Raw genomic sequence first — 25,922 nt, 5'->3', positions numbered from 1 at the left:
TCTGCTGCAGTCGCTAATAAATATGCACGCATTCTGGGTGAATGAAAGATTCTGACTGGATCGATGGCTTTTATTTGACACGTACTTTAAATTAGACTTAGATGAACGGAGAAACGCTGGAGCGTGCAGAGCAAGTGACACACGAGAAATGGCGCCGGGATGGAAAGAGAAACAGGGACAGACAGTCGAATTGGATAAAATAAATTGAGCCTGGGTTGGTGGAGGCGGTGAGGGGGGTGGCCACGTGGGATCGGCTGTAAGCGAATTTCACACGGTCGAGTTTAGAAGCAGAACCGGCTTATCCGAAACACAGATTGTTAAAAAAGAAACTTTTATCAAGTTGTACATCTCCAGCCCTCTCCTGCAAAACTCTCCTGCACAAAACTACTTTGGGCTAAATTCTACCAGCAGCTTGTGAGAGTCCCAGCTGAAGGTAGTAGGTAGGAACAGAATTCCTCCTGGATGTGGAGGAGGAGGAGAAGAGCTGCAAGACGGACAGTGTAAATGCAGAGTGACAGAATGGCGATGAATTTAAAGAAAGGGCACAAACGGTGACCGCAAAGCCAGAGCTTACTTACTTTAGCATTTCAAAACATTTTAGGACACGTCACATGTAGATTTTAGATGTCTCAGGTTTGTTTGAGGAGCAGTACCTCCAAAAGTAATGCACGATGCAGAATATGCTTTGCAAACGCTCTGCATGTGTGTATTGTTAAAGAGCGTGCAAAAGTTAAGAAACAGACTTGATGGCAGTACTTTTTCATATTTTAAACGAGCACAGCGTCTGCCCCCATACGCATTAGAGTTGTGAAGATGATAATATAAAAATGAGAGTAACGGGATATGTGATAAGTGTAAATTGCATCAACTCTGTGCAGACTGAGAAGCTCCTTCCTCACAGTCCTGCATATAGTACATATTATTGAGGTAACCGGCAAAGCTTGCTGTAATGAGAAGGCAGCTTATACTTCCTCTTTCAGCAGTCCACCTTTATCTCTTTTATCCTTTAAGAATACGTCTAAGCCGGAGGAATCCAACAGCAGACGGCCGCATCATCACAAGATCACAACAAGCCTGAGCACTTGAACCGAACACTACAAATAGCATAAGGAATGCTCCTGCTGTAAAAGCGCCATATTCCTCCGAACCCTCAGAGTGGGTGAGCGTAAAAGAACATATTGTTTATAATTAATCGTCGAGGTGTTTTCACTCTCCGTGTCCATGGAAACAGTCGCGAGGTATCAAAGGATGGTGAGCGAGGGGGTGGGGGTGTGGGGGGAAGAAACCGAGGATGACCCGGTCATCCATCTGTTCTCTACAATGCTGCGGCGTGGGATCACAGCAGTAATAGCTTCCCCTCATCGGAGCATTTAGCCCCTCTGATAGGCCGCCGCGGCCCCAAGGCTTCTGGTTAGTGAGATCATACCTGTCACTTTTAATGAGCAGCTTCACTTCGCCAATTAGGCGTCGTACAGCACGGAGGGTTAAAGGGGACATCTGGGAATAGTAACGTGTGATATTCAGACACTCAGAAAATAGAAAGGAGGATCTAAACTAAGACCAGTTTTTTATTTATTTTTTTTTTCAGCGCAGTGATGATTGCTTCTCAGATTACTATCACACTTTTCTTTATCCACATAATCAGAGTTCCAGTTTAATAAAGTGGAGCGCTAGAGCAGGCGCATTGCAGCAGTTTTACGTCAGTCAGCGCTTGAGACATGGAGAACGCTTGACAGCTTCAAGTCCGAGCTGTGCACAACAGCAAAACTGTACCAAACAGAGTAGCTTCACACTCAGGTAGTCCTGTTTCTCTATCTGTTTTTTCAAAGCGACTACAAGACACGACCAAACTCAGAATAGACTATTTTCACCGTGAACATTTTGCTTTAAAAAGCAAGAAAACCTCCAGGGCAGTTCATGTTGTTAATCCAATCCAATCCAATCCACTTTATTTGTATAGCACATTTTTAAAACAACGAGGTCACCAAAGTGCTGCACAACAGAATGGTTAATGGTGGCTGCATTACATTTAGTGGATCCAGTCATGTGGTGTACTGTGCGTACATGGAATAAAGCCATTGTCAGTGTTTTTTTTCACCTGTTTGGACAATTTAATTAATGCCTTTTCAAATCCAGAGGAATGGGTTTAATGAAATTAACAATGGCTCTTTTCTATTCAAGGGTCCTATGAAACATGACAGCATGCCGATGAACCTCCATCTGTAACACGAGCAAACAGACAACGAAGCACCGAAGCATAAAATGAATCAAGCCAACATTCTCTAATGATTTAAAACGAAGCAACTGGCCTTGTTTCTTAGAGGGGAACTACCGTGTTTTACAACCTGGACCTTATTTCTGGCATAAAATACGATCGTTTACTCACCCATATAACTTTGGTGTCATTTGGAGTCGTTCGGGAGATATTTAGATCCGCGTATATCCATATAGTGGGAGTGACTGGGGCACCGAAACGCAGCCTCTAAATAACGCATTATCTGCTGCGAAATTTCACTAATATTTTGTCATGATATGCTAGTGCTATTCCCCGTTGAGTCCGGAATTACCTGTAATTTGCTACTGCTATTTTTTTGCAACATGGCTGAATATTTTTCCGATTCTGATGTTGTGGACGAACCATAGCAGTAGCAAATTACAGGTAAACAAGCCGACCGTCAAGGGATGACATCATCCAGGTCAGAAGACATCATAACAGGTAACTCCGGCCTCAACGGGCAATAGCACTAGTGTACGATAACAAAATATTGGTGAAATTAACGTGTTTCGCTGCAGATAATGCGTTATTTAGAGGATGCGTTTCGGTGCCCCAGTCACTCCCACTATATGGATAATACGCTGATCTAATTATCTCCCGAATGACTACAAATGACGCAAAAGTTATATTTGCAAGTAAACGAACGTATTTTATGCCAGAAATAAGGTCCAGGTTGTAAAAAACAGTAGTTGTAGAGATAGAATTATGTTTATGTAGAATTATGTTTTCTTTTTTGGTCAAATTAATGTTGACTGAAGCACATGTGAAGAATGTTTTATATAGTAGTTCTCATCCTAAGAAACACAACAAAGCTAACAAGAGTTTTTCTTTAGGTTCGGCACATTGACAAGAGCTCACTGATTTAGTTCCATCTAATCCCTATACCTTGTGGTTTGTTGTCCCATAAGCAGAAAATATAGATTTCTGTCATATTTGTATAATTATGATATGCACCTTCCAAGTCAGGTCCGTTCACCTGGCTGACACTGCAAGCCACTGTCGCTGTGTTTAAATTTTAACTTTATGTTACCCAAAAATTAAGATTAGAGTAAAATTAAACTTTTCTGCTAAATCACTGCCGTCACACTATTGATTTATTCATGTCAATCGCACGTGTTAAATAAATGAACAGAGAGGAGACATGGAAATGTAGGTTGTGTGGGCAGGAAAACTCCATAGAAGGGTACTCTTCTCAAGAAAGTCTGAGCTGTTTTATATACTGAAACTTTTAAGATTTTCTATTTCTTTTTTAGAAAGTAAGAAATATGCGTGTTGGGAAAACTGCTTTGCTTGACGAATGGGGATATTTTGCAGCTTAATGTGGCATGGCGCTATGAGAAACGTCTTTCCTCTGTGAAAAATGTTCACTCATGAACATGTGAGGGTTTATATTGCGAGTGTATCACCTGATTTCTTTTGTACCCCTGGAGCCAAGTAATGATAATGCTCCACAGAAACCGGAACGTGGATGAAGCACACTAAAGCCTTTCTCTTTCTCACCTTAATGGATTCTCTGCTCTCATGTTATTTGCGCTGTTTTTGTCCGTTACGGTGGCTGTGAACACATTATGCAGCACGAATAGTTTACTCTTTTTTTGTTGTCGGTTCCTGTTGGTGTGTTTCTCCCGAGTGATGTTGTTTTGGTTATTAAAGCAGAGAGTGAAGACGAGCACGGTCCTGGGATGGACATAAAAAAGTTAACATGGTTGCAGACAAGCTTTAAATTCGCACTTCTTTGTTTGCATGTAAAAGAGAGAAGGAACAAGGGAAATTAATGCATGCACTTGCAGATATAGTTCAGTGCAGCCTGTGCAGGTGCAGACTAAAGATTTCTCCTGCTCTGAGGAAATTACTGTGGCTGTCCACGTCCCTAGTGTTGGATTAAATAAACACAATTATATTGAGATGTGTATAATTTCAGTTTAAGTGAGAGTTATGCGCTGGTATGTGTATATTAGATGTCATATCCCCCCATTAGCTGTGTGCGTGCTGTCATCTGCGCCACATTAGCACCACGCTGGGGCCTCCCTTCCTCTCTCTGGGCTGTTCAAACACACTAGAAGAGAATTAGTTATAAATGAGATGTGGTACGGCTGCATCAGCCATAATCTCAGGCAACACAATGAGGACGTTTGCAGGCTGGGAGTGTTGCCGAGAAAGAGGCAAAGCTGGCTGAAGTCTGGGAGTAGAGACAACAGACTGTAGATCCTGAAGGCAGAGAGGAGCACAAGTCGAATGTTTAATGCAGTACTGAGAGCAGGTGGGAACCCCAGGATTCAGTAATAGGACAGTCCTGATGGATCTCTTGCCTGACAGCCTGAAGTGTTTTCCTGAGTGAGGGGCCAACATCGGCAGGAGGTGAATGAGTTTGAAATCACCTGTGCAACCTTTATCCATCTGCTGTCATGCAGCATTTCACCCGGGGGGGTTTAGTACAGAGAAGAGACTCATTTATAACTTTTACAATCAGGGCTTTTATTTCTGAATATTGTTGCCCTGTCGTAGTCAATCAACACAGCAAGAGCTCAATAATGCATCACAGTTTGGTGTCAGATTTACTAATGTACATTTTAATGCATGTAATGGGGCTTGAGAAGAGCTTAGTTGCTTTTAGCATACCTATCATAAATTCCCTAATACATTAATCACTTAATAGTTCAGAGATCAGTATCCTACTTAATTAATATTTCCCTCTTCCAACAACCCAGCATCCATCCTGCATCAAGCGTCCGACTGGGAGTTGCACGTGGACCTAAAGAGGAAGTTGGTCTTTCCACAGGAGGTGGCGGCAACCACCCTCCGACCGGACGTGATACTCCTCTCTAGGAGTTCAAAAACAATCATCCTAGCCAAGTTAACAGCGCCCTGGGAAGATAGACTAGCTACTCCCATCAGCTCAAGAAGGCCAAGTACCAGGACCTGATTGATGAGGCCGGCATCAAAGGATGGCACGCAGCCTTATTCCCGATCGAAGTGGGCTGTCGAGGTTTCCCCGCAACATCTGTGCGCTATTTCCTGCAAAAGATCGGGCTTAATCCCAAACTATTGCGGAAGGCCACTGGGGAGATACAGCAGCCGAGGCCAGCTCCAGGTGGTTGTGGCTGACAAGGAACTGCAGCTGGAACCCCTCTGCAGGTGAAGGCTAACTTAGCCTTTGCTGCACCACTCAGGAGAGGTGTACAGGTTAAGGGGCAAAACATCTGTGACCCTGAGATACCTGCTGAGGATGCAGAAGGGGTTCCTGCACGCGTGCTGACGTCCTTCCAGAGTTCCATCATGGGAGAGATCTTCAGTTGCCACGTCCTAAGTCGCTCCTGCAGTCTCTGCTTGTAGCAAAGCATCTTCAACGCAGGCGCCGCGTTAACCGAATATTTTCCGTCATTGACCGTTTTTTGAAAACGGTGATGGAAAAATCTGAAGGCCATCCGTCATTTTGACAGATTGCAGTTCAGACCCTAGACCACTTGGTGGCGAATAAGCATGTTAATTGGTTCTTGTCTCTCTTGATTAGTAGTGTAAGAGTCAGTTAAGTTTCGTTTCTCTGCCGGCCTAGTGAGTGGCTGCTGACTCTCGGTTAAACAGGGATCCACGAGCAGTGGTTATGAGTCGGTTAAGTTTCGTTTCTCTGTGTATTGTGCATAAGTGTGAGTGAGTGGCTGGGTGCCTTAGTTTGCTAGTGGTCAAGTCGGGTTGTACGTTTTGATTCTCTGCCGAGTGAGATGTAAGATGTTTGACTGGTGCAGTTTATTGATTATATATCAATCAAACGTGGTAGAACTCAACCGAGCCGGTTAAGTAGACTCTAGATTCACGATTCTTGAGTCGTCTTTGATGGCCGACCAAAGATTCGGCTCATATAGCTCATATATTTTAATTACTTGCCAAATTGACATAGAGACAAAGACTTTGGACTAACGTGACCAAAAAGTTGCCTGGGCCAAAAAGTTGCACTTGAGTTTTCGTACCAGCAGGTGGCAGTGTTTTATATTCGTTGTTCAAAATCGGAAACTGGAAGAGCTGCTCTTAGCTGGGAGGCTAGGAGGAACTAAACACCATCGTATATATCTGGCCTGAGTCTCCTGAGTCATGCTGATAAGTTGGTCCACCGTTTATTCATTCTAGATGAACGCGGCTCAATCCTCCTCTACAGGTGTCCGTAATACATGCAAATATTTACTCTTTGTTTTACTATCATGCAAATCAAATCAGAAGTTTTATGAGACTTTCTGTTACTAATGGTTTTTGGCTTCTAATTTAATTTGTGCAAATCTGCAGAGGTTCTACATCTACGTCTATTTACTCGACAATAATGCAGGACTTCCACCTCCTCACTTGAGTTATATCGCCGATCCTTTAATCCCATAAAAGCTACTTTATGGTATCAAATCATCAAGTTGGATCTCGCTGAAAGTTCACAAGGGGAGAATACTTTGTATTATTTATTTTTACGACCATGACTGACTATAAAAAGACTTAACAATTCATGAAGTGCAAAGAAACAATGTCACACCAACTCATGTTACTGTACTTGGTGCTTTAAGAGAATGTCAATATCCCTACCTATTCAATGCTGTTCAATTAACTCACAGGATTATATAATTTAGTCACGGCAAGGCCTTTGCGAAGTTGCAAGCGTCTGATCCTCCTGTGTTTCACCTGACAGCGAAAAAGGTTGTCGATATTCCTATTTGCTGCCAGATAACCTGGAGATGTTTATGGTGATAAATAAAACATACGGATGATTTATTTATTATATGCTGACATGAGACCTTGAATCCTGGACTCTGATCCACTTAAAGGAAAACAAGATCAATGTAGCTTCATCTTGTTTTCTGAGAATTTGACGAGAAGATTTGTTGTGTTGTCATGTCCGTACCATGTTATGAAAGCTACCTGCTGTAGTTTAGTTTAGTGTGTAATCTGAAAGTGAAAAAAGACACAACAGGGGATTGAATTTTTTAAAAGATATTGCAGCATTAGTTCGAGGCCTGCAGTCTTTTAACCTTTCATATTCTGTCTTTTGCAGATGTTTCGATGGCCCATTGCCAGCAGGCTGGATGGAAATGAGATGCTGGAGGTCCAAGTGTACAATTACAGCAAAGTCTTCTCCAACAGGTAAGATATAACTACATTCTCGACAGCAAACAGCATTTCCGCAGCCTCCCGACCTTCCTGTCTCCGCCTGCGACCGATCCAGGTCCGACACGTGGTGCACATTGCTCAGAATTCCCCCAGAGCTTCCTCCAAATTAACTCAGTTGTCTGTGCAGCAGACTGCAAACCGCAGACCTGGCCATTAGTGAGTCTCACATCAGGAGGACGGGGTAACGATAATGAAACAGCATTAGAGGCGCCGTAATGGGCACATTTGTCAGATCACAGTTTCCAAGCAATCATATCATGAGAAACGTGGACAGTACAACTGGGAACTCATGGCTAACCTAATCTTTTCTTTAATTATGTACAGCATGTGTGAGTCTGAGTTTACTGGTTTGGACACACAATATGCACTTCTTTTGTGCATGTTGTGTTCTTGCAAAATACAAGTGACCTGCATACAATACAGAATGCATCCAGCTGTTGTTCTGGTAGTGCAGTGCTCACACCGCACCTGTGTAGACACAGTGTGAAAAAACAATTTGTGCAGGACTGTGTGTGTAAATCAGCTAATTAACTGATTCCATCTCCTCCTCCGCCACTTTTTACTTCTACTTTTAATTGTTTTAGCTTTGTCGACTTTGCACCGAAGCCTCTCAGACTGATCTTTCGAGGTCTGACAACTTCTCTGACGGCAGGGAGGAAGTCTGTCCGTTTCCTGTGTCCATAACAAATCCAATCAAACTGTTACAGCTGCTGCACTGGATGGATTGCTGCACCTTATGTATAGAGTTAATAATCCAGACTGAGGAAACATTACATCGCCCACCCGGTCATCAACTTGGTACCCTCGTGTCTGTCGGTCTGTGCACACGTAGGTGGCCATTCATGCGTGTACCATTGTGTAACCTCGTCATGCATGAGGGTAGCTATGTCTGAATGTTTCTACTGTAGGTGGTGACACATTTCTAATCCACTTACAACGACGACTCAGAGCTAAAATCCAGTGACAGGTGTGCAGACGGATGTTGCAACAGTTCTACGTCAAGGCAGCTCTTAACTGTCACAAGTGACACGAAGGACTTCTCTTGTGCCAACGTGTGGAAGGATTAAATGGGAAAAGACAAGAAGAACATTTCGCAGCCACACACGGCAATTTACACATGGTCAGAAAGTTCAGGATAGCTCGCGGTCAGTTAGGAACCCGGACAAGAGTGATAATCTAACTGTACTGCAGTCTGGAACATAGACTGTATATAAATATGCACAGCGTGTTGCCACTTCCTTGCACTGGCCAAACTGACGCTGTTTTTTGGGGGATACGGGCAGCACCATCTTGCGACTTTTGTGCCAGAGACCGAGAGTGGAGCCACGATATTGATGATCTGACCACACTTCCTCCAGACTCAGTCGCATTTTCGTTTAATTAATACTGCGCTCTGCTCTACCTCCACCAGTTACAAGGAAATGTTGGATTATACACTGTGCTTGTTTGTTTTTTAAAAAAAAAATCCAACTCTCAGGGTCCCACGGGGCCGCTTTACGGAGCAGTTGGCATGGCAGCTGGTAGTCGCCATTATGTCACATCCTGCTTCTTTAGCGTCAAATAACTAACTAAAACGAAATTTAGCCACTGACACTTGAACATGCATCAACATAAAATTAACTACCTAAAATGACAGAAGACATCCTTGAAAAAAATGTATTTGACGTTTATTTTAGCATTTTAGTTTGACTCAAGTCCCATCCACTAACATGGAGGAGGTGGAGCTAATGACCTATACTGCAGCCAGCCACCAGGGGGAGCTCTACTTACTTTGACTTCACTTTAGAGGAGCTGTTCCACATCCATCTTTATACGTGTAAGCAATTTTCTGTCTCAGCTGGATTGATTTCAGGATACTGGTACAGAATAATTCACTGGTACAGACTGATATAGCTCAACACCTATCGAACTATTGACTACCATATCATTTTATACAAACATTTATTGTGTCCAGATGATAATACCTTGAGAGTTTGGTGATCCTCTGTCTTTTCTTGTGACCCCACCATGTTTATTTAGTTGTGTAAAAGCTCAAAACATGTACAATTGCCTTACAATTTGGCATGAAATTCATATTGCTCAGTTATCCTGTGAAATGCATACAGCTTCGGGTATTTGTGCCCCCTCAGAATGAATTGTAATAACTTTGATTATGTCTTAAGTTAACCTTTAACCAACCATCATAACATTTAAATAAATAATGATTCACTTAACTCTGACTTGACAGATACCAGTCAGCTTGTTAGCATGCCTCCATTAGCATTTAGCTCAAAGGACCATTGTAAGAGGGGCCTGACGTGGCTGTAGGCTTCTTAGCTTAGTTTATACCGACGTTGTTTTTCTACTTGTGACCTGATGTGTTGGCATTGTTCTGTAAACAAGCAGCTAAAATGTCAAGTTGAGTTGAGTTTCTCCGTGCGTTTCAAACAAACTGAGTAGGAACTGAGTAGCTCGTTTTGGAGTTAGGAGTTGATAAATGATCAGCAGCTACTTTTACTGAAATCCCTGCAGGGCAGAAAAGAGAGAGGACGTTGGAGCAGATGGTGTGTAGGAGGCAGAGGTAGGGTGAGTGGCTGCTGAGAGACGTGGACAAGGAAATGCATTTGCAGACCACTTACTGCTTTTGCAGTTTGCGTCGCCGCAATGTGAAGTTACATTTCTGGGAAGGTGCACGTCAGGCTAGGGTGTACATGCAGGAGCCTAATTGATTCTATTGTTTTCTACCTCTAGCGCAGGAAATGATCCCATTTCAAAATGTCGCCTACAAAGCTGTTGTTGGCCTGGATGTTTTTCCAGCTGTGAAAAAAAGCAGTTCAACGTTTCTCCTTGAGAAAATCACTGGAACCAGGTGGTGATATGATACTAGATTTTTATCATTATGTTGTACGTTGTAGCAAAATAAAAAACTACTAGTCAGATATTCTGCAAAAAAAAACCTGCAGAAAAAACGTCATTTATGCAAATGAAGTACTTTTTCATGCACCCAGAACTTCGATCCATGTGTACAAGCAAAGATTACACTTAGCCTAATGTGTGCACACACTCTGCACGCAAGCACTCTCACATGCAAAGACACTTAAACGTGCACGACCTGACACACATTTAAGTGACTAAATTATTTAAGATGAGCCGTGGCCTGTGTTGTTCTCACACCTGCTCCATATGTCCACAGGCTGCATCATTACCAGGTTAACTGATCCACTTCATCACTGTAGGTACCAACATACAGTAAGGCCAGTGTGTCACACCCCGCGACCGCAAGCGCGATCGCATTACCGCGACACAAAGAGCAGGCAGCGATGCGCGGTGGCCTCCGTGCTGTAGCGCCATATAGGCCGTGTTTTGTTATCTGTTTTCCCCTGCGGGCTGAGAGATATGTTTTCATATTCTGCACGTGGCTGAGCACGATGTGTGTGAGTTACTGAGCAGTGAAGCAGGGAGCAAGTTATATGATAGCGGTAGCCTGAGGTCAGTGACTCCCATGGGATCCATAGGGGAATATCGATAAAACTAGAATGGGTGTTATTGATGTTACGTTTTTAGTAACGGTTTTGATGAATGATTTTAATTGTAACTGCGCCTCAGTCCACGTTTCCACCTTGGTTATGTCATTAGAGGTTAAGAGGGCCATTACAGTTTAAAAGGCAATGCTAGCTCAACGGGCTGATTATTAACTGGAACTCTGTTCTCTTCTGCCCCTGTCATTCACCCTTAGGCTTTGGTCCTCCATGAAAAACGTACAGTACTGACCCAATTTAGAGGAATGAGACCAGGCACTCGAAGTTTAACCTAACTTTTGATGCGGTGTAACACAATGTCCCAGACTGAGGCACGGCAGTAGCCAACCAATTACGTTCACTTCTATTTGCCTTGGCGTACATTCATTGATCGGTGCAACTTCCCAGAGTTGTGCAATCCGGTATTGGAAACCACTGTGCAGTGGTTTTGCATCTGCCTGTAAAAACTCCAGACTTTAAGTGACTCATCTAAAGCTGCAGCGCAGCTTGGTTTCAGGTCATAAAGTGGCAAAAATATGGGTAATGTGCCTTAACTTAAATTTTATGAATGGCCAATGAGTTTAAACCAGTAATGAGTGTGAAAGCTTTTTGGTTAGGACAAGTAAATAACAGCACAGTGGCCCTGGCATATTAAATAAAGGAAAGGCCTAATTATGCAAGTACAAAGAGTTCATGAGCTGACAGGGCTGAATGGGAGATTTAATATTTTTTCGTGCCATTAAAACATGTTGTGCATCAGCCTTAGTTAATGCGGTAAAGATGGAAATCCCTGTTATATGTGGTTCTATTGACATGAAAATGCATTATATTGATTTACATCAGTTTTTCTACAGAAGAATAGTTTTGCGATACTTTTCTTTGTGGTTTTGCAAGTAAATACTGAATGTCAGTAAGTTTTAGTGTTGTTTTGCCGTGCTTTATGTTTAAAATTGCCTTTGTGTGTTACCAGTCTCCTTTCTGTTGATTTAAGACTGTTTCCAATTCACACTGATGCCCTTTGCTAAAATAAATCCCCTGTCTTTCCTCTTATCCTGAACTTCAGCACTAAATCAAATCATCTCCTCGCAGTTTACTTTATTCCCTTTTCAAATGTCTGTTTGTCTTTACTATAGCTTTCTGGGGTATGACTCAACCGCGGGAAGATTTGTGGCCCAGCTTCCCCTCACTCCAATCCCTCCAGGATGACCTCAGATAGTTTACAGCCTAAAATCCAAGCTTACAAGCTTACAAACGTAAACTTACAAACTGTGATAAATCTAAAACCGCTGACTTTTTTTTTATCTTGTACATTGCCGGAAGCGTAAACACAGTTTAGAGAATCTTTATTACACTGACTTTCTGAGTTACTTGAAGCAGTGGCCTCACAGAAATCTTTAACTATGGCTCCAGGGATGGCAGCACTGGATGGTTTCCTGCTTTGGAGTGAAATTATTCTACATCTATACGATGATTTATATCAACCTACATATGTAGATCAGTGCATTAGTGAAAGAGAAATATTTATACCTATTAGCAGCTTTGCAATTATTTTTCCATAAACTTGACTACATCACAATACACTGATCAGCCACAACATTAAAACCACCGTCGGTGGAGTAGATGACCATTGACCATCTTGTGACAATTCAGTGTTCTGCTGGGAAAATTGTGGACCAGGCATTCATGTGGATGTTACTCAGACATGTATCACCCACCTAGACCAGACCAGGCACCCCCACCCCCTAGCAATGACACTCCTTGATGGCAGCAGCCATCCCCAGCAGGATGCAGCCTGACAGACACACACACAAAAACGCTTTAGGAATAACTCAAGAAAACATGAAAAACAGCACAGCAAAGTCTTGACCTGGCCTGCAAATTCACTAGATCCCAAACTGATCAAGTATCTGTGGATGCACTGGAACAATCCTGATCTACAGATCCCCCTCCCCCACTATCAACACTCACACATTTAATCCACATCCACAGCATCCAGTCGCACTTTTAAAACTCACTGGTCCATGTTAATATTGGAGTTCACTGATGAGCAGCTGCACTAAATCAAACCGTCTCCCTCTTCCATTCAAAAGCAACAACCCTCTTATTATTACTGCTTTTTTTCCCCTCTCTGCCTCTTTCCTCTTGAAGCCATTCAAATAAAAAACAATCGTGGATTCTATTGTCTGCACATGTGATCCTTTAGCCTTGTTTTGTCTTGCATTCAGCTGTCGTGAAGCTAGAAGAATACTCGTGCAGCAAAAAGAGCAACTCGACCACAGCGCCGGAGAGATTAGCACGACATGCTGATAGACATCGAAAGCAATTGCGGTTAAAACATTCTATTATGTTCGTCTGTGTGTGGGTGAAAAGGAGAAACTCTGCTGTATTGATTGCGCCTGTGTGAATCAATGGATATTTATCTTTGGACGCCAAAGTGAGAGATGTGTTTACTGAATCTTCTTGACGGTGTGTGTTCATCGATGGGGGCAACGCTCGGCAGAGGATTTTCTTCTGCTCATAAAGGCCAAATCACACACACACACCTGTCAGCTGTGACATTTCCATTTCACACTGTCCTCCCGCCGAGTTGCCATCAGGCTTTGGTGGATTAGTGCAACCTTGAGGGCATTTCAAAGTTGCGCTCACCTCTTCCCCAAGTTCACCTGAGCCGAATGTTTCGTCATGGTCGCGCCCTGATTTGCTCAAGGAACTCGAGTGTCACGAAGAAAAATGAGGCAAATTGAAAGGGAAGGGAGCTCTGAATTATGGAGCAGATGAAAGTAAATTGTTTGCAGAACTTCGATCAATAATGAATGCCGCCTTTTGAAGTGCTAAAAAGTAAGCCAGAACATGATAGGCCTCGCTCAGTTCAATTATTCAGCACTTGTACATGTGTTACAATGCCTGAAAGGAAATGACAGACCATTTGCTTTCCCAAGTACCCCCGGAGATATCGATCACTCCTGTCTGGTACAGAAAACGGCCGGTTGATATATTCATCGTTTTTCGTTTTTTTTTTCCGCACGAACCCTCCAATATCCTCACAGGCTTTTTTGTTAAGCCACGTAAAGCCTGTAAAGTCGAGGATGGAGTTATGCGCCGGGGAGCGAGGCAAATATGCACCTTCGTAGAAAAAAACATCTGGCATCGCCTGAGGGGGAGCGCGATTTTCCTTTTCTAAGCCAGAGATTTCAAAGTTAACTCGGGTCCTGGAAGTCTAAATTGACCTCATTATTAAGTTCTGGAGCGATGTTGACGAATGTGGCCCAACGCTTTCTCCCACAGGTTGAATTAATCAATAATGGCTCCAGAGGAAAGAAAGAGTAGAGCTCGGGGACATGCAGATAAAGAAAGAAGACAAGAGATAGATTTATCCAGGGATAATAATAGCAGCTTCTAAACGGCACACCACATTTATTTGCTCGTAGATAAGCATCCACGTGGTGCCTTTGTGGTCATGACTTTGCTTATAAATTTAATTAGGTTGTTTTATATTGATGCGAAGGCGTGTCTGTGTACAGTGTGTGTGTACCGTACTCATTTATTCTCATCTGAGTGTCATTGTCCTGCTGGGGAGATGACATTGTTATCTGCCATCCTTGCAGATTTTTCCATGTGTGTTTGTGCAGCCTTTTGTTTGACGCTATTGTCTCTCCCTGCAGACTCATATCCAGTCTGGTGTTTGTGTGCCCCCTCCTTCTACTGCTTCTCTTGTTGCTCCATTTGAACGTGCATTATCCTGTGCATGTCACGTACGCAGTAAAATATTGCAGCTTTTTAGTTCTGTCTTATCGCCAATACAGCCGGCGACCATCGCGGCAGAGATGACATATGGCCATGGCTCTACGTTCTTTACGTGTGACTGATTGCACTGCAGACAACACACTGTTTTGGGGGAAACTCTTTAAATTATTCACCAGCTCTAATTGACTACCTGAATGGGGACTGTACTGGGTTTCTTCCCACTGTTGTGTCCCATGGAGGATCCTTGGATAGCAGTAAAATGCATCTAATGATGTAATGCAAGTCCCAGTCTGTTGTCTTTTTTTTTTTTCAAGTGTTCTTTGATGAAATTGCCAAATGTCTTAATCTTTCAGCTTTAGATTTAGATCTTTTAGTCTTCTTAACTCATGTGCTTTCTTCGAATGTAGCCCGAGAACAAAAAAAAGTTGCAGTTAATTGCCGTTAAATGTGTCATGGCTGCTGAAGCTGGGTCTGAAGTTGGCACAAAGCCTCCGCTGCTTCTGGATTTACTTTTAAAGTAAAACAGACTGAGAGGACGTCTTTCTTTAAGTTTTAAACTCCAAGTTTTAGTCACCTCTGGAGAAAGAAAAGTGATGAACAATCTTTTCATTTAGTGCTCTGTGTGTGAGTCATCAACCACTTATTTACTTGTCCTTGAGGGATGAAGTATGGAAATGCATAATACAGTTTTCTGAATTGTTTGCAGACAACAGTCACGGTAGACGAGGAATTTACTTTATCAGATAACTTGATTTGTAAATTATATGGCTGCCCTTGGTTTCATACGCAGATGTTTGTGAACACAGAATAGAAGCAATTATCCCAAACCAATAACCTGAAAGTAAAGCTGATTTTCAGTGAGATCAGGGACATTCATCAATACCAAGTATGCCAACTTTGGAACTTGTGTATTTGGTAGTTTGGACCTCACAAGTTAGATTCTGAAGTATGGACACTGGAGGACGGGAGGACGCTCAACTGGAATTGAAACAGAAGCGTCCTTTGTGACGCCAGAGAACTGAATTGTGGGATTCCTGGTTGTCCCAAGTCTACACAAGCTACCTCCAGATGCATCCTCGATAAAACAAGGGGCAAGAACACATCGCAATATTTGGATTGTACTTGGTCAGATGCATTCTGAAGACTTGGGCAACGACTGATTCACAAGTCTACAAGAACACAAGAACACAAGTACAGACAAGATCTCACACTGGTAACCGCACCGGCAGTACGGGCAGTGTTTCAAATTACAGGAAGTCACATCAGGTGTTAATACAACTGTAAAATATATTGGAATAGTTCTTTAACACTGCTATGATATGATGTGTTGGTTTTGGTGAACAATAAACTACACAAAAAACTCAAATAAAACTTCTGCTCCTCCACATTAAGTTCATTGTTCAAGGACCCAGTCATGGATGCCCCAGTTATAGATCATCGGGAGAAGCTCCAAATGAACCAGCAGAGGTCTGATAGAGAATGACTCAGCTGTTTAGCCATTCATCATTTATCACCTTCTGAATGGGCAGTCAATTTTACAATTTGCTGCCATTTGTCAGAAAACAGAACTTAGATACACTGAGCAGCTAAAGATAATTTTAAATAATAGCTTTAAATGTGAAAATCCCAAGTATTAACACATTTTTGTCCGTTTATGCCTGTTGTTTACGTCAGTTCAATGAACTGTAATTAGCAAATGGAAGTGGGAATTGATGAAGCAAAATGCACATCTGTCACAGCTTCCTACAAAACGAGGACCACTCGGGGGAAATGCTAGGTAAAGGAAGTGATAATCGACCATGTGTGTGTGTGGGTAGATGTGTGTGTGTGTGAGGACGAGACCAGTGTTTGATGGAAAACCAATGCTGTGGAGACAGGAACTTGGTCTCAGGTGACTATGGTAAGGGTTGGAGTATAGGGCTAGAAAAGATGGGAACACATCTTTTTGTGCATGTTTGTGTGCGTGTGTGCGTGTGTTCCGTGTGTGCGTGCTGTCTACTTCCTTTAAAAAGCTTTCAGGTGTGAAATACTGTACAGCACTGATGACAAAGGCATATGGCACTTTCTCAGTGTCTGTCACAGCACATATGCCCTCCCACTTACAACACAGTGCAGTCTATCACTCATACGCTGACCTCCATGCTATGAGAAATGATACACGGATGGATGGAGGTGGGGAAAAGATGCCACTAGTGAATAAAAAAAAACAATCTAAGTACTATTTAAGTGTTGTATAAAGACAGCCAACGTGACAAGAGAGTTTATATTTACCCAGAGATGAACAGATGGGCAGCAGAGGGAGAACAAAGGATAAACTGACATAATGCAAAGTATTGATTGTATTGATTTCTGTTTACGATGTGTGGCTCTCTGCTCGTGTTTTCTTGCAGACTGGTCGGGACTTTCTGTATGGTGCTCCAGAAAGTGGCTGAAGAGGGGCACCTAGAGCTGACTGATACACTCATCGATGATAACAACACATCAATAAAGGTAAGCTCTCGGTGCATCCACATATCTTCACTTTAGATCGGTTACCAAGGATTTGTCATTACAAATGAGTTCAAACAACAAGAAAAACGATACGACACGACGCGACGCGACGCGACGCGACACGACACGACACGATACGACACGACACGATACGATACGACACGATACGACACGATACGACACAATACGATACGATACGATACGAAACGATACGACACGATACGACGCGATACGACGCGATACGACGCGATACGACGCGATACCATGCCATACCATACGACGAGACAACACAAGACGAGGCAGGATAAGACAGGATAAGATAAGATAAGATAAGACAATATATTAGATCTTTGTATAATGTTTTTCATTTCTGCCTTGCCGTCTTAAGCTAGGCTACTCAAATGTGTTGAAAGCAGCATTTTGAACTAAGTACAAAATACAACAGAATTAGAGCAACGGTATTTTCAGCTGCAGCAGGCAACAGTTTTTTTTTTTTTGGTCTTTTCTTCCATAAAAAGATGTTCAAACAAACACATAATTTGCTACCTGACAGGCAACAGACGGCAGACAAATTAACAAATATGTCTGCTGCACATGGGGCATGTAGCATCCAAAGAGGTGAAAGCAGGTCGAACATGGGATGGCTCCAAATGAATGTCAGTGTAGCTATGTTGTAAAGCTGTATCCTAACATTTTCACTGAAATGGCTTTTTCTAAACTACAAGAAACCAGAATCTGTGTGTAAGGACTTTTCATGCCACTGATACATTTACATCATGTGGCCAAAAAAAGCTGCTATTGACTCTTAAGCCTCACCGAACCGCTCTATTCAACTTTTCCAATAGCTGGATTTTAAATTCAAGCAGACTCCAAAACATCCAAACATATCAGATATAGCAAGATGCATTTGGGAGAAATGCATAGCCATAAAAATGAAACAATTCACTCTGTGCAAGCATCACACAGCATAAACAAATAAGCTGGAAGAATCTAGCCATAGGCCTACTTAAAGGGAATAATAAAGGGGAAAATAGTAGTACTCTAAAACCGTTTAAAATACAAAAGCCTGAATCAAACAGGTTATTGCTGCAAATGATACGACTCACTTTACAGCAATAGAATGGAAATGAAACGTATTAGCCAGCAAAATGCATTCACAAGCAAATAGGGGGACGTTAAATGGAGAAATCAATCTTGTGTTCTGCCTGCAGTGGTGGCAGTAGGAGATGTAACAGCACATCATTTGGCCTCATAAAAACACCAGCGCTGAAGAACCTCACGTCAACAAGGACCTGATGGAAATACAGCGGCCTATTAGCAACGTCAGCACATTAGGACTCATTAGGCCAGTAACATTAATCCAGATATTGTCTATTGATTAGAAGCCGGGTTTAGAACAATTCAACGGAGAGCAGCTCCGCGGCAGGGGTAATCGTTTGGATGATTTCGCGGCGAATGCTTACTAAGTGAGAGTTTGTGCGTAGAAACAAGGGCAGCACAATATGACGCGTGAGTTTTAAACCACCCCAGGGTACATCATTGTGTTGGTGGAGCTGGGAGTGCTGATGTGATGTTTCTTAGATGGTAAAACACAGCATGGGAGTGCTTCAGGGTTTACACACATGTTCTTGCACACATATATTTATAATCTGATGCGTGCGCTCCTCATGAACACACACAAACACACACACACCAGAGAGAATCCCATTACTGTGCACCCCCGTGGCAAGAAACTGGTAAAACTAAACAAGATGTAACCTCAGAGCAACTACTTACAACTCTGCACCGTTGTGGTTGCCACGGTAACAAATCTAACTACTGGCGGACCACAGTGATTGCCTTGCGAGGGTTTAAGGAAAAGGGAGCGGGCACGGGGCGAGGCGCAGGGAATAAAGACCCCCGTGTGGAGTTTTCCTCATCCGTCTTTGTCAGTGGAATAAATTGGCCACTATCTAATAAACATCAGGTCATTGTCAGGGGGATAATATTTGTCCAGACACGAATCCCCCAGAAGATGCCGAAGACAAACTGAGGTGCCAGCCACGTTTCTGGCCAGTGTTTAACAAACAGTTAGTGTCAATCTCAATCCCCCGCCAACAAATACCAAGGAGCAGACGTGATTTATAGTCCTGTTCATTTTGCTGCCAATAGTGAGAGCTTTTTCTACACACAATTAAACTGACTGATTTAGACGTGCCAGACTGAGCCTTACGGTGCTGGCTGATTTGTGATTGCACTGGATTGCCCTACGAGTTTGGTCTGGCTGTGTGTGCAGTGCTGTAGAGTTTGTGTACTAAGTTTTACAGTATATATCTGTATATACACAAGAGAAAATAAGTAAGTAAGAGCCTACAATAACAATTTAGAATTTGTACACAGAGCTTAAAGGGGAAGTATTGTTTTTTACAACCTGGACCTTATTTCTGGCATAAAATACGGTAGTTTACTCACCCATATAACTTTTGTGTAATTCGTATTCCTTTGGGGCTATTTAGATCTGCATATATCCATGTAGTGGGAGTGACGCAGCCTCTAAATAACAAATTATCTGCCGTGAAACTCGTTCATTTCACCAGTTTTATTATCGTATGCTGGTGCTATTCCCCGTTGAGTCTGGAGTTACCTGTTATCATCATACGGGGTCTGTAGATTGACCTACAGACCCAAGATGATGTCTTCTGACCTGGATGATGTCATGGTGCTGCTTGTGACGGTGATGCTTGTTTACCTGTAATTTGCTACTGCTATGGTTCGTCCACAACATCAGAATTGGAAAAATATTCAGCCATGTTGTAAAAAAACTAGCAGTACCAAATTACAGGTAAACAAGCCGACCATCGTGCGGCGCTCAGAGATGACATCATCCAGGTCAGAAGACATCATCCGGGGTCTGTAGGTCAATCTACAGACCCCGGATGATGATAACAGCTAACTCTGGACTCAACGGGGAATAGCACTAGCGTACGATAACAAAATATTGGTGAAATGGAAATGAATAAGTTTCGCTGCAGATAATGCATTATTTAGAGGGTGTGTTTCGGTGCCCCAGTCACTCCCACTATATGGATATACGCTGATCTAAATATCTCCTGAAGGAATACGAATTACACCAAAGTTATATGGGTGAGTAAACGACCGTGTTTTATACCAGAAATAAGGTCCAGGTTGTAAAAAACAGTAGTTCCCCTTTAAATCATCAAGACTCTTATCACAATATGGGTCTGGTGACGCGCCACTGAAAAAAATTATACCTCTGCATGCAATTGGATAGTCCTACAACCAATCAGAGTCATTCCAGTCCGACTTTCCAAATTGTGTTCATGTCAAGTACACTTCTACAGTGTATTAAACGCATCATAAAGCCATTGCATTTGACATTGATATTGTATTTTGGATAACTGAAACATCTGAGGGGAGAATATTGTACTTTGGATCACCTGAAGCTAAATAACCAACAACCAATCTCACTTTCAACAACATCTCAATTGAATTTTCAGACCAACGTCACCCTAGAGATCAGGTACCAGCCGATGGACGGAACGGTGGGAGTGTGGAGTGATGGGGAGTTCCTGGACGTCCCCGATGATCGTGATGGGATGTTTTCTTTTGAGACGGACAGCTTGCTGTCAGGACAGAGCCACGGCTCAGGCACGTCCCCTGGGCGATCTTTACAGGGATCCATTCCGACCTTCAGAAAGTGAGTCAAACACCGACCTCGTTGCCCTAATAATTAGAATTTGAGTGGTAATCTTTCAGCGCCACAGCAGTAAAACAAAATCCATTTTAATGGTTTGGTTTTTAAGAGGCCATTTCCAGTAACAGCACCACTGTGGCACACATGGGTGAGGCGTAATTTGAGTTTAACAGATGGATGCAACATTCATACAGTACATTCATTAGGACTCATGTTGTTGAGATGATGTAACATTTGCCATTATTACTCAGAGAGGACCTCATTCAAGTAATCCAGATCTTGAGTATAATGCACTTGAATGTCAGTCTAAGCTGCTGATTGTTGTGTTGGATCGTGGGTAACGCAGGAGGCATATTTTGACGTGAAAGACAAATGTGTGTTTAGTTTTATTGTTGATTTTGATCCATTTATGAAAACTGCCCCTTTTGAGACCTTCTGTAAAAGTACAGAGATTAAGATGTGTAACCCATTACGAGTTAACACGATCACTGCCATTGAATAAAAATCTGTCCAGACAAACTGAAAGAGAACGTGCTTATATCACTCATTGGATTGTCAGATAATTTAATTTGGACTTTGTCAACATTAAAACTAAAAGGAAAGTATGAAGTGGGCGAAGTGTCATGGTCTAGTTATTACAGGTATTAGACAATGATCTGAACTGTAAGAAGCTCTCCTCCTCAGGTTTTGGCCTTCCTCTCTTCCTCTGTGGTCTCATTGTTATTTTGCTGAATAGTGTATGAGATAATCTGTGGGTGGTAAGTTACACTGTTTTACAGCATAAAATGAATTTTTTTTAAGGATTTGCAGCCTGAGGGGTGGAAAAAGTTGTCTAGTCAGGCATCCCACGTGTGTTATATAATGGATACAGTGTATGGATTAAGTCAATAAAGATAAACAAAGTACTGCTGTAGGGAACTACTGTAAATAACTTCAGTGAAAATGGGAAGAAAGTTGCTATCAAGCGTATCTTCATCAAAGCAGTCAAACCTAAACTTCTTAATTGGCTGTTTGCATGTTAGATTATTCATTGCGCTGCGCATACATTTGACTTCATGCTCCTTGTCGCTGTCAGTCAGACTTTGTAAAGACTCCTGCTTTTGTCTAGAGGAATATAAGTGAATGAAATCCCCGAGAAAATGCCAATAACGTCAAGCCTAGCCAACAAATCCAACTCTAATCTGCCTCAAACTGCTGCTGGCCAGACTGACTGATGGGAGTGCGGAAAGTTTTTTTAATAGCCTCGTCACTTCCCAAAAGATTTCCCTATTTCCCTCTGGTTGAGATGTTTTTTTTTTTGTTTTTTTTTCTCAGAATGAAACTCCGCAAAGATGTTTAATTTTGTTTTGAATTGTGGCCCTCCACAGCCAGTGTTAATTGTCTTTACACCGGTAATGAGGCGTGGATGTGCAGGAGATGATAACATGCAATGACTCTCGTTCCTCTAGGGAGGAGGAGGAGGAGGAGGAGGAGGAAGAGGAGAAAGAGGGGGAGAATGTGATATGCAGTGTAGCCTCCAGGTATACCTTCTATAACCTGCTGGGGATTTTACAACCTTTGTTGTAAACGTGTTACGTGTGTTGGCTTTACCTCCTCTTTCTCGCAATATTTTACTTCTAATATGTCTAATGGAGGCTATTTGTTCTCCCCGGGTATCAGTTATGATTGCTTCAAAAAGTTATTACCTGCTCCTGGCTCTCTTTCTGAGGCTTTAGTGTTCAAGTAAAAGTTTTAACTGGTTTTAACTTTAGAATACGAGCCACATTTAAACTCCTGTTTAATTATGAATGAGAGGAAGAGCAAACAGAAGCAACTCTGTCATAATATTTGGAGCTCCACAGACTGAGTATTCCTGTTATATCAGCAGCAGCCTAAAGGTCATGTATTTTGAGTTTCAGCTCATCGCGGTTTTCTGCGGATATTGAATTACATTACACCTTTACGTCGGCTCTGCAAAAGACCACAGGTGGCTTATTAAGGCATCTCAGTTTCTCTTCAAGTCCCATTAAACTGAGTCGAATTGCACGCGAAGTTGACCGTCCCACTGCTGCCACTTCTCTTACACCTCCCTCTACGTCTTCTTCAGGCCCCGGTGCAGGGTGATTTATGGCGGCGAACACATGAAGCAGTTTGTGCTATCCGTGAGGGGTTTTCGTGATTTCCAGTAAATGAATCACCCTTCTCCGTGGTTTTCATGCCGGTGAAGCTGCTGAATAGTGCATACGGGAGGTGCACACACGGCAGACAAGAAGAGAGCGGATTTGAGGTTCCAGGTGTTTTTTTTTTTTGATCCTTAAACATCAAATGCTTGAAAGAAAGCAACAATGAGATTAAGCGTGGTCCTGCTTTAACACCGGCAGAGAGGGATAACAGAAGAGGTTTTCCTGCTACAACAAAAACAAAAACAAAAAAGAAATGAATGAAACAAATTACTGTAAATACTAATTGTCTTTATTCAGGCAATTTAAATATGCATGAGCTATTTGCATCAACTCAGCCTTTAGTCTGTGGATCGCCACTGTTGATAATGATAATTTACGGAAACTAGTGTTGATTTACAGTATTTATTGTGATTCATGTCTTTGTCAGCGTAGCTTGGCGCATCTTCAAAGAGAGCTGTCTGGCGTCACGTGATGAAGATGTATCTTCATACAGTACGGTGCTCTGGTGCAGGTGTTGTGCTGTCTTTTATCTTACTGGATCCGCGGAAGGGCTGCAACCTCTCCCTGTGGAAACATTAGCAACAAGAGATACAGCGTGTCAGCTAATACAGAAACGTGGCCATCACGTACACTATAGATGCATTAATCTTAAATATAGATTTTTCCTTTATTATTATTATTTGTAGGGGTTGTGATAGGTGCTTTCACTCCAGTTGACTGATTAAACAGATGATTATTATTTTGTTTAAGCTGGAAACAAGATACTATTTCTAACCATAAAACAGAAGCTGCTATTGATATTCGATACGGAGTCTTCAGGAACACAAGTTGTGATATACAATTACTGCTGCGAGTTGTCAGCTTTCGAATGCGCAGCGAGCCCTTATCAGCAAAACTCTTCAGATCAGTGAATCAGGACACTGCTGACACACTCCACTCACAGGTTAGGCTTCACAGCAGAGTCCCTTTCTGCTCAAGGCTTAGAGATGAAGTATATATATCGGAACAACTTGGAGATGATGAATGGATTTTGTCGATCCTTACGGCCTGGTTTTAAATGATATGACATGTTTTTTTCTCCTTAGCTCTCCTCCTGCTTGTTTCCTCCTGCCGAGACTGCAGCAGTTGTCTCTTGAATCTTTGACATTCCTTGTTTCCTCTCGTGTGCCCGTATTCTCTCGAGTGGCTTCTCTGTGCTTGTCTGCTCCTCTGTTGCAGTGGTGCCTATGTATATGTCCGTCTGTATCACACAGACACTGTGTAAAATGTGAACCCTTTGAATTTGTAAGTCTGTCTTTTTGTTCCAAGCCCCGATGAGGGAGCAGACAGTGACGACATGAAGACATGCCTCTTGGGGTAAATCTTTGGTTCAGCATCACCTCTGTGCGTGTCCCAGATAGGGATTGAATTTCTTAAACGCCATCGGGGGTGTCGAGACTTAAGAACCGTATTGGCTCCTCGATGTGCTCTGAATCAATGTCTGCTGTCCAGATATTTATTTATTTATTTATTTTTTCCAGCCCACTTGATGCAATAACAGAGTAAAAAATGCAAGAGCTCTATTTGGAGTGGCTATTAAAATTTAAAAAGAAATGCTTGTTCACAGAAAAACTGTGGTTGCATAATGTGCATTTTCATTTCTTCTGCTTCATTTTCCGCACAGTTGTCTTTCCCTGCTTCCTCAGCTCATACTCAACAGCTTCCTGCATCATATACACACTCTTAAATATTGCTTTTTTTATTGTGGAGATGCATTTAGCCTGCAGAGTATTACACACAAAATCACAAATAAACACAAAACAGGGACCAGTGGTTCTTCAAAAAGTGTTTCCTTTGCCGTATGTAGGCCACAGAGACTCAGAGGAATTATTTTGTGAGTGAAGGCATTAAACTTGCATGAGCTTTTAACTATGAGACAAACTAATGAGGGTGAAGTTATAAGCAGACACCGGCTACAATGCAGACTAGAGGAATATCAATTAAGCCTCTTGTAGGCAAATGAAGCCGCGATACAACACCCTAGAGTAAAGATATCAATATCACACCCATAAGTCGTAATATTGATGTTTTCCTTCTATCAGTTGTTCTAATAGTAGATATCTCACTACTGTCACAGTTGGAAAAAAAAAAAAAAAAAAAACAGTATCCTGACAGACAGAGGAGGAATTCAGCCACAGAAAAAAATCAAAGTCTGGTTTTCATTTCCGAACTGTTTTATCAGTCAGAGCCAATCTTTCTCTGGTTCAGGCCCAGTGAATGCTGACTGCACCGAAATGTGTTCATCCGATCGAGGCGTGAAGGAGAGAGAACAGGTGTCTCAAGGGTATCTCACTGAGCTCCATTCAGAATAACTCTCAGAGCAGAACATATACACTATGTCAATGAATTATTCATCGCTGCTGAGTTGTTGTTTTTTTTATCTTCCGCGTATTCATTTATTTACATTGTAATGGAAGTTTTGTGTGGGGCTGTACTTATGGATAATACCAAGAAACTAAGAATCGCCAGTGAAAGTGCGTAAACTGCCCAGAACGTACGACAGAGTAATTATTCTAATGAACCACAAGTGTGAAAGTGAAAAGAATACAATATAGTAGCTATCCATCCCAACAGTAACCGAACAGCTAATGTTAATTAAAAGGTTATATGAGCAACTTCAGAAAGCTGAAATGACTTGCTTGGTCGGCACAAAACTTTCTGAAGGGAAACCCCTAATTGGCTAAATGGGATAACTTTGAAGTTTCCTCTGTAATTCATCCAGATTTAACCAAATTACCAGATATTTATTAGACTGAACAACACAAATCTGCTTATACTCTTGCCAGATTGTGTCAACACACAAGTATATGTCATTAGTTTCTTTTGGATTAACACACTGCCTGGCCAAAAAAAAAGTCGCCACTGAATGAAAAGGTCAC

At 42.2% G+C, this 25,922-nt stretch overlaps 1 protein-coding gene across 1 annotated transcript in view; it reads left to right on the top strand.

The window, feature by feature from the left end:
* otofa (otoferlin a) overlaps window positions 1-25,922 on the top strand; it is a gene marked incomplete at its 3' end in the record, with an annotated part of 72,184 nt that overhangs the window by 12,714 nt on the left and 33,548 nt on the right. Inside the window, exons 3-5 of the mRNA XM_084560214.1 lie at window positions 7,302-7,390; window positions 17,049-17,148; window positions 20,646-20,845. Coding sequence (XP_084416340.1) covers window positions 7,302-7,390; window positions 17,049-17,148; window positions 20,646-20,845 — 389 coding nt within the window. The remainder of the gene's footprint in view (window positions 1-7,301; window positions 7,391-17,048; window positions 17,149-20,645; window positions 20,846-25,922) is intronic.

This window comes from Chelon labrosus (assembly GCF_963514085.1).
Source record: "Chelon labrosus genome assembly, chromosome: 14".
NCBI lineage: Eukaryota > Metazoa > Chordata > Actinopteri > Mugiliformes > Mugilidae > Chelon > Chelon labrosus.
Note: the sequence above shows the minus strand (reverse complement) of the source record. Positions and strands in the feature narration are given on the sequence as shown.